We start from the raw sequence: 9,638 nt of genomic DNA, 5'->3' as shown, positions 1-9,638 counted from the left end.
TTCAATGGAAAAGTGCTACAGACTTTCTTTGTAAAAGTGAAGACTGCGTCCCAATTGAGCTCAAAATCCTGTGTCCCATTGCCTGCTACATAGTACCACCTGAGATGATATGCTGTAGACAAACACTTTGCCCTCTCTCTCTCCCTCTGTGTGCATGGGGGCAGATGCCAGAATCAGATCAGTGTTGGAGTCTCCGTCCAAATCCACCACACACACCTCTGCTCCAAAGTAGGCACCGATCTGAGACTGAGAGAGAGAAAATAGAGTTGATGTCAATTTTGATAAAGCTGGTCATTCTGATGAAGTTGGATATGCCGAAGTCATCATGCAATATTTTTCCTATGTGCTGCATAATAATACTGTGTCATGCGTGATGGTGATTAAACCGCTGTTACCACAGTAACAGTAATATCAGCATCATCGTATTTCAGATGAGTTCAGTACCTGTGTGAACATCTTTGGTCGCGTGTTTCCAGGAGAGAAGACCATGACTAGCCCCTTGTGTTCATACCTGGGGGCCCCCATAACTATGTGCTCCTCTCCTCTTGAGCGGGCTATAGCCATGGAGTAGCCTGGAGAACAGTACACACGTTCTTTAAAGACTGATGTTCTATCAGTGACACAGGCCACTCATAAGTGTGAGGTTGATAGATGAACTGGTTTTAGGGGCTCTCTCTCTGTGTGTGTGTGTGTGTGTGTGTGTGTGTGTGTGTGTGTGTGTGTGTGTGTGTGTGTGTGTGTGTGTGTGTGTGTGTGTGTATGGGTGTGTGTGTGTGTGTGTGTGTGTGTGTGTGTGTGTGTGTGTGTGTGTGTGTGTGTGTGTATGGGTGTACGTGCGTGCGTGCGTGCGTGCATGCGTGTGTGTGTGTGTGTGCATGCATGTCTGTTTGTGTGTGTATTTTAACATACTATATGCAAATGATGGGGAGGCATGTTAGGTTAAACTGTTAAAGCATTCTTGACTGGAAAGTTCTGAAAATTATAATCCCCATTGAGAATGTTAAGTGTCTTACCCAGATAGCTGTTAGCCGTGACCTGATCCACCCTGGTGTGTCTTACCCAGATAGCTGTTAGCCGTGATCTGATCCACCCTGGTAAAGCTGGGCTCCCCGCTGGACAGATGGATGTCCTGATACCCTCCTCTCCATTCATTTGCCCCGACCACACCCACTAGAAACCGTTCCTAAGAGAGGAGTCACAGAGGCACAGAGGTTATATTTATCCACATCTACACTGTATACAGTACATGCACGTCTCCTTATAAGTTTATAGGTTCAAATGTTCTATACTGTATATATACCTATTCTTCATTATACCACTTCTTGGTTGAATTTCCAATTGTGATGCAGCATTTAAAGGGACAGTACACTATGCAGGTTCAGGTATTTCTGGTGACTGTAGAGTCCCTCTATTGTCACAATATATTTAGATTTTACTCTTATGTTGTTAAGGCAAGATTTGAGTTTCAAGAGGCAAGATTGTCTGGTAACACTTTACTTAATGGGTGAGTTCATACCACAGTTGTTAGCATCTGTTAGCCTAGAAATCTAGACGCCCCCAGCAGCAGCAAATCTGGTTTGGTTGCCAGGGCAGTCTAGCAACGATCCATAGAGCTAGGGAGCTGAGAAATGGAAGAATCACCAGACCCAATCACAGTGTGTATAGAGTCGGTGGGCGGGCTTAACAAAATGGTGTTGGTGTTAACAAAATGGTGACTGACATTTCAGTCACCATTTTGCTATTGCGGAGAGGGAATTTGAAAGACAACTGTTTATCCCACCCCTCTGATTGAGCCCTGCCTACGGTGAGTTCCCAGACCCTACATCTTGATGTGGGTCTGGTTGGTCAGGGTAAGCAGCTGTCATAAACTGCAAATAAAGCATTCATGACTGTTTCATAGGACATGACCCTGTGCGGGGCAGGGTGCACTTACGAGCTGTACCAGCACCCTCCACTGCATGTCGGGGTCACATTACCACCCTGAAGGTGCTAACCAAACGCTGTCGTCCATGATCCCTTGCTCATGTGGTAAGGTTTCTATGAATATCAGGTAGTACACTTAACTTATAAATAGTACTGATACAATGCACATAGATACAACATACATTGGGTCTAGACACAAGAGCTGCGCTGAAGCCATTCTGGGCAAATTCCATCGTTGTGGCATCACCAATGGTTTGGGTTCCTGGGGATACAAGGAGAGTGGTATTGAGAGAGTGGTATGCTGCATTGGTCTTGCATGTGAGTGTGTTTAAACAGAGATTTTTGGTGACTCTTTACAGTAAGGATACATGAATTATCATAATGTATGCACAAGTCTATCCATGATGTATGCATTCCATCATTCCCTAATATTTTATGAATTATCAGGAGTTCATTGTCTGTCATTTGTGAACTCATGCATGAACAGCACATCAACTAAAGCATTACACAGGGTGGGCACGTCATTATGATTTATGATTTTATTAAGAATGGTCATGACTTCTTTTTCTGCCAAAAAATGGGGTCATCACTACTCTGATTCTGATTTGAACACAATTTAAATATAACAGATGCCAGCTAGCTTAGCCGTGCATGTAGAACATTAGAAAACCTCACTCCCAACGTGGGATCGCCGAGCAAGATGGCTGCTCACTAGATGTTGTCCAGAAGCCTCGCCGAAATAATGTAATTAATCCATCAATATCTCCTCATTTACTGTTATTTTTATACCCAACAACAACCCTTCTTTGTTTTTTTGTAAATGTTCCGTCAAATATATACCATGGCTACATCCTTGAAATAGGCCTATTGCAAGTGCACACGTGGAAAGCCTGCAGTGGATGTTGGTAGTACTAGCCCCAAAGGCTGTGAGCAGAATGCTAGCCTAGAAAACCTTCTGGCCGAAGTGAGTAAAATGAGCTCCACGCTCAATAAAGTGGCTACAGACGTGTCAACTATTAAAGAGACTATAACGGAACTGAAAAATACTGTTAGCGCCATGCAAGAACGACTGACAGGCAGAAACCCGAATATCTGATGTGGAGGACACTACGCAACAGTTGCTCAATGACCGCAAGATAAATGGTAAGCGGATAGACACGTTGTAGAGGATTTAGAGAACAGAAGCCGCCGTAATAATATCAGGTTGCTAGGCTTGACAGAGGGCAAGGAAGGGGACAACATAAAGGTATGCATTGAAAAGGTGTTAATAAAGTGCTCCATAGTTCATGTTAAATCCTGCATAAATGGGTCAGGACTTTCATTTATAAGAATTCTGTACAGTAGTGGCATTGTTAATTCATGCATGAATTCATTGTAGTTTATCTATCCTTACCGTAAAGTGTTACCTTTTTTCATTCTGTAAGAACTGTCAGATTGCCAATGTTGGCAATTTGATCACTCTTACCTTCTATGGCAATGATGCTTTTTTCCAGGGTGCTGCTGATTTGGTCCAGTGCCTCAAAGCTGTCCACTTTAAACATGTGCTCTGATGTGGGTGAGGATGCGATGCCCCTGAGCTCATTTTGTGCTGAGTGACTGCTAAAGGCGTCGCCAACCTGTCACATGAGGAGGAGAGTTGGCATCTCTCATTAGGGGTCACGGATTTAGCACAACACACAGACAAGTCCTTTTTTTCAGGAGAATATGCAATGCTCCTGAGCTCATTTAATGCTAGCTGACTGAAAAGCATTGCTGAACATCGCCATTGTCACATAATTAGGATCTCATTTTAGGGAAGGGGGCCGATGTTTTAGAAATTGTTGCCGAGTCAGAAGTACAAGGTGTTGACACTGCTATCATGGAATTCTTCGTCTTGGAAATAATATAGGCATATATCAGTGAACTGTAAGCTGCATTGGATAAAGGCTTCTGCTAAATGCATAAATGTAAATGTAAACTTATAGCACCTCATACCCCAATAGCGTATCTAAAAATATTTTTAGCGTCAGCCAATCTTGTAACAGTGGGATAATATTTGGCATCATGTGACTCCCCATCTGTGATGACAATGAGGATCCTTGTAGCATCAGGTCTCGCTCCAGCAGACGCATCAAATACAGAATTCCTGTGGAAATGAGAAGATCAAACACAATACAGTAATAATGTATTTAATCAACAGGATTAGGACCAGAAGTGCTAAAAATGGAATTAAGAGTCGGAAGATGGGGGTCGGCCAAAACGGCTCATACTTTGTATATGTGATAAGTATGTGGAACTATGAACAGCCATATACTTAAAACCCTCCAGCTGTTTTTTGTTCTGGAGTTCTGGGACCCCTCTCAGAGACCCTCAAAAATCAAACAATTCATGACTGAAAATGACTGAAATTACAATGGCTACCCTGATTATCCTGATAAAGATATGAACATAGGCTTTATATTTCCATAGAGCCTATAGGTTCCCTAGTTTTACAGACCTAGGGACCTACCTTTACTGCACTAGGGGGTTATCAGAACCACTGAAAGCAGAATTTTCATCCCTCTAAATTTTGGTCATTTTTAAAAGGCATTATCTCAAATTTGGTGGATGGTTTTACTGTTGCTAGAGAGAGGAACATCTACTGATTCAAAAACAATTGTCGTATAATTGGGCCACATATAATGTGTGCTGTGTCAGGAGGGTCTTTAGGGGGATTTTTCGGGTTTTGGACTATAATAAACCAGGTAATAATATCTCACTAGGGTAATTTATGGTACATTTTTGTGTCACTGTATGAACAATTGTCAAAGAAAGCTTCAATTGTTGATTTGGGCTCTACATGACTTCAATGAGGTGATCTTTATCGTCACACTACCACAATGCTACAGCAACCTGTACTGCCACCTCGTGGCGATAAGCTGTAATACATTTCACGCAGCTGCGTGAATCACGTAAAGCGTCAGTGAAATGGCCACTTCTAAATGGGGCCCATTGTACATGGGGGATAAGGACACTTTTCAAAACAATGAAAAAAAAGACAACAGTTCTGAAAATGAATAAAACATGAAAAACTAGAATAACAGGGTTGGAAAAGACATCATACCCCCTGATTTAATACTTTGTAGAGCTTCCCATGCTTTCATTACAGCCATCAATCTGTTTGGATATGTCTCTATTAGCTTTGCCCAATCTTCCTTGCAGAATTTTTTTTAATTCAGTCAAATTCTGTGGGGAACGGTGATGGTACTCTCCTCAAGTCAATCCACAGATTTTCTATACGTCTTGGCCACTCAAGGACATTCACCCTCCCATCCTTAAGCCACTACTTTGTTCTTTTGGTTTTCTTCAAGAATTTGGGTGTACTTGGCAGCATTCATTTTCCCTTCTATCCTGACCAATTGCCCAGTCCCCGCTGAAAAGAAACATCCCCACAACATAATGTCGACACACAAGCAAACTCTTATTTGGCTACTTTTATGACCATTTGTGTCGGCATGTATATACATGTATCCAGTCCAAAACTAACATGGGCAGAATGATTGCTTCTGGATTTAAACCACATCCTTATGTCAAATCTCGCTTCTCCAACTAGACTCCAACTGTGCTACGGCACTTCTCTCACATAGTGAAATTGCAATATTTTTTTTATTTTATTGTGATTTGAATCCTGGAATCCTTGAGACTCGGTGGGCATGTAGCCCCAGTAGACTTTTACGGGAAAAGTTTGTTTGGTCCACGGGGGCCACTCAACCTCCGCGCTAGCCCCCCAAGAAACCCCCAAAAATCTGTTTTTCCTACAGGCTTCAGATTAATTTAAGACTTACACAACTGTCTTGATGGCACCAGCTGTATTAGTGCCTCCTTGTTGCTGTTTGATACTGTCCACCTGACGGTTCCATGTTGCTCTCTCAAACATATTGAATTTCAGGTGGATGGTGCATCCACTGGAGTACTGTGCCAAGGCAAACTGCAGGAAAAATGGATTCATCAAGTTAACAAATTCCACTGGCAACATTCATGTGAAACTGCACTATTATGCTTTTCATTAAACTACAGAAACCTCTGTGGATATATTGCATTTAGTAAGGAAGGAGTCAGACTCACCCTCGTGTTTTGATGCAGAAGTCTTGTGGTTAGGCCTTTCACAAATGTCTTCATGGTGTTGAACTGGTTTCGATTCACACTCCCAGACCCATCCAGCAAGAATGCAATATCTGTAGTCTTGCAGTCTAAAGAGCAAAATATTGTATATGACTTCAGTATGTCATTGTGCACTCAGTGAATACTGTAAAACCTCCAATTAATGACCTCTAGTCAGGGTTGTGAAGATACCTTTGGAGGGACAGGTGCTCAAATTGAAAAAAGGGGCACATAGAACAAGATTTTAAACATTGTACGTTAACATAATTTACAGTTCAATCTGTTAAATAATTAGCCTGGCTAGCGCCTACCACTTCTCAAATAAGACGTGGTCTGGCAACCAGACGTTCATTTTCTCGTATTTGAAAAAATGCCCAGATCCGTTCATTGGTCGCCATGGATGTCTATCAAATGCGTCTGTGCATAGCTCCAGGGGGTCAGGATTTGACTGATTAGCTTCGCCGATTAGCAAGGCACTTCCTCGTCGCCATTTTCCAGAAAAATCATGTCCTGTACCATTTCTCCTCATGCTGATTGGTGGCTGTTCCACTCTCAGCTCATGCACAAGCTTAGTGTGGGCACAAGCTCTCCTTCTGTTGCTAAGTAAAACGGCACCGGAAACAAGCCCCTTAAAACGGCATGTTGAAGCCTGAATAAAACGTTCAATTTTGGCAATTTTCACTAGTCTACACTGTAGCATTCCCATTGAAATAAATACTTGCATGTAATTTAAACAATTTTTCATTGGAATAACTTTATCAGGTTTGGTAATCACAGCAGGAGTCACTTTTGTAAACCGCAAGAGAAATGCTGGATAAATGATGCACGTTTTCATGTGAAACCACTGTAGGCCTACACAGTAAATCCACTGTGGCTTTTCTTGTTCAGTGTACAGAGGATTCAAAATGCAGCAGCATGTCTGGTCTGCTACTTATTAGACTCCGTTAACCTCTCCAGATGAGCGTACATATTTCTGAATTTGTCAGAATGTCGGAATTTTTGTTCGCCCCTCATGAGCAGTCAAGTTGCAACTTGACCATTACGCCGAACCACACATAAATCGTGAGCTTTGGCTTTACATTGCTTGCAATTTACTCCAAGAGTTAGACACATTCAACATTCAACAAAAACACACAGAGCATGACCCTCTTGCCCATCTGGTGAGCGTCTGCTTTTTTGGCCTTCCATCAACAGAAACGTGTCACAGTCAAGACTTTTATTTTATTTAGACTATATGACTTACCTTCAAACCATTCATTTTGTATATGTTAATGTTAATGTTACGTTTATTGGTTTCATAGTAAGTTGCTTTGGACAAAAGTGTCTGCTAATTGACTACAAACATAAACGTTATCTATAAACATATATTATGTCATATACTGTATTCAGTATGAAACTTTTGTGGAATATTTTCAAAATGAAAATGGGAGGACAAATGATGAGCAAAAGCAATGGATTGATACTGCACTGCCAGTAGCCTACTCTTGTTGTATTAGGGGGAATTTTGTGTGTACTTTGAAGAGATGCTGGCACAGGTCCTCCTTGTTGAAGAGACGGTCCAATGCTGAAACACATCCCACCATAGAGATTGATGTTATCACACTCTTTTGGGATGGTTGGACCACAAACCTGAAAGACAGAGAAAAAAGTAAAAAAAAAAGGCAAGAAGAAAGGAGAGAAAGTGTTGACAGGAAGACAGACTGAGAGGATGATAGGAGGGTGACCTACTATTGTCTTTGTAGATAACTCTGTCTTGCTCATGGAAAGGCCAAGAGACATGTTCAATCCATGTGAAGGAACTGGTTTGAGATATACAATTAGTATATGATATAGATACATACAATGATGTTAACAGAATGTATTGATTAGGTTACAGAGTAAAGCAGTCACAAAGAGTGTAGGAGGCATGATGAGAATGTGTATTATGTTTAAGACACCTGACAATTAATGCTTTGATTGTTGAGAGGCAGTTTAAATGAGGAAAGTTGTATTAAGGGCTTAGGTTATTCAAGTTTTAACAAGTAAAGGGTGTGACTTGTCATAGACTGCGTTTACTGTACATGCACTTTAGTATTCTGGTTATGAGGCTTATCCCGATTTTGATCATATTCAGGATATGGTGTTTACATGAACACAGAGAAACCTGGTTATTAATATCCCTGTTTACATGACGAATAACAGTATTCCGGTTACCAGCAATAAAGTTCTATTAGCACTCTGTATCCCGGTTACTAATGTAATACGTGTTTTTCCTGAGAAATCGGCATAAGGTGTATACATGGAACAGTATCCCGGTTTCTCTGGGAGTACACCCCCTAACATAACCGGAATACTCGTAACCGGGATAAGGGCTTATCCGGGGTTCCGAAATCGGGGTATGATGTTTACATGTGCAAATACAAAACCGGGATACTTCTGAACCCTATCGTAACCGGGATACTAAAGTGCATGTAAACGCAGTCATAGACGTGCCCTCAAACATGAAACATTTTGATCAGTATATAGCCGTTAATTGGTAGCCTACTGTACATACCATGTATGTGTAGTGGTGAGCAGGAGCTGGATGAGACCTGGCATTGGTAAACCCGTCCTCTCCTGTCCACACCATACTGCTCTAGAGGGGCACTCACCAACACACTACAGCAACACAGAGGAACATATAGGAACATATAGGGGAACATATAGGAGCATACAGTATAGGGGAACATATAGGGAACGTATTGGGGAACATATAGGAACATGGCATTGGTAAACCCGTCCTCTCCTATCCACACCATGCTGCTCCAGAGGGGCACTCACCAACACACTACAGCAACATAGAGGAACATATAGGAACATATATAGGGGAACATATAGGAGCATACAGTATAGGGGAACATATAGGGGAACATATAGGAACATGGCATTGGTAAACCCGTCCTCTCCTATCCACACCATGCTGCTCCAGAGGGGCACTCACCAACACACTACAGCAATATAGAGGAACATATAGAGGAAAATAGAGGGACATATAGGAACGTATAGAGGAACATATAGGGGAACGTATCAAGGAACATATAGGGGAACATATAGCAATATAGAGGAACATATTGGGGAACGTAAAGGGGAACATATTGGGGAACATAAAGGGGAACATCGGGAAACGTAGAGAGGAACATAGAAGAACATAAAGGGGAACATAGAGGAACATATATAGGGGAACATCTGGAAACGTACAGAGGAACATAGAGGGAACATATAGGGGAACATTGAGGAACGTATAGGGGGACATAGAGGAACATATAGGATCATATAGGGGGAACATAGCGGGAACATATAGGGAAACGTATAGAGGAACATATAGGGGAACATAGGCCGCGTTCAGACTGCAGACGAATCTGATTCAAATCTGATTCCTTGTCATATCCGATTTTTAGGGCTGACTGTTCACACTGCCTTTAGCAAGTGTCCAAATCGGATATGACTCTGTTCAGACTGGGTCACATTAGTAACAGATCTGACAGGTTGCTGTAGCAACGAAAACAAACATTTCTGCCATCAGGAAATACTTGCTAATTTGGTGTGATTAAACATAGAACAATACAACTAGGTGAGTG

The 9,638-nt window shown here is 41.8% G+C and overlaps 2 protein-coding genes across 2 annotated transcripts; both read right to left on the bottom strand.

Annotated features, from left to right (window-relative positions):
• Positions 1-19: 19 nt before the first annotated feature.
• LOC134077629 (integrin alpha-M-like) lies at positions 20-3,464 on the bottom strand. Its single transcript, XM_062533331.1, has 5 exons — positions 3,389-3,464; positions 2,106-2,185; positions 1,060-1,183; positions 445-572; positions 20-246 (listed from the first exon to the last, which is right to left on the bottom strand). Exons 1-5 carry the CDS (start codon positions 3,462-3,464, stop codon positions 61-63), a joined length of 594 nt encoding a protein of 197 aa, XP_062389315.1. The 3' UTR covers positions 20-60.
• A 2,258-nt stretch (positions 3,465-5,722) lies between these two features.
• Positions 5,723-7,821, bottom strand: LOC134077628 (integrin alpha-D-like). The gene is made up of 4 exons (XM_062533330.1): positions 7,771-7,821; positions 7,557-7,671; positions 6,007-6,131; positions 5,723-5,869 (listed from the first exon to the last, which is right to left on the bottom strand). Exons 1-4 carry the CDS (start codon positions 7,819-7,821, stop codon positions 5,723-5,725), a joined length of 438 nt encoding a protein of 145 aa, XP_062389314.1.
• Positions 7,822-9,638: the final 1,817 nt, after the last annotated feature.

This window comes from Sardina pilchardus, chromosome 3, assembly GCF_963854185.1.
Source record: "Sardina pilchardus chromosome 3, fSarPil1.1, whole genome shotgun sequence".
In the NCBI taxonomy this organism is placed as follows: domain Eukaryota; kingdom Metazoa; phylum Chordata; class Actinopteri; order Clupeiformes; family Clupeidae; genus Sardina; species Sardina pilchardus.
This window is presented reverse-complemented; position numbering and strand designations above follow the sequence as displayed.

Excerpts from the sequence above, each read along its gene's own strand:
- LOC134077629 (XM_062533331.1), bottom strand. The coding sequence starts at position 3,464 with ATGTTTAAAGTGGACAGCTTTGAGGCACTGGACCAAATCAGCAGCACC. Across the intron at positions 573-1,059 it reads CACGGCTAACAGCTATCTGG|GCTACTCCATGGCTATAGCC; the intron begins GTAAGACACACC and ends ACTGTTCTCCAG. Across the intron at positions 247-444 it reads GACCAAAGATGTTCACACAG|TCTCAGATCGGTGCCTACTT; the intron begins GTACTGAACTCA and ends TCTCTCTCTCAG.
- LOC134077628 (XM_062533330.1), bottom strand. The coding sequence starts at position 7,821 with ATGTCTCTTGGCCTTTCCATGAGCAAGACAGAGTTATCTACAAAGACA. Across the intron at positions 6,132-7,556 it reads TGTGCCAGCATCTCTTCAAA|ACTGCAAGACTACAGATATT; the intron begins GTACACACAAAA and ends TTTGCTCTTTAG. Across the intron at positions 5,870-6,006 it reads TTCTGCATCAAAACACGAGG|TTTGCCTTGGCACAGTACTC; the intron begins GTGAGTCTGACT and ends TTTTTCCTGCAG.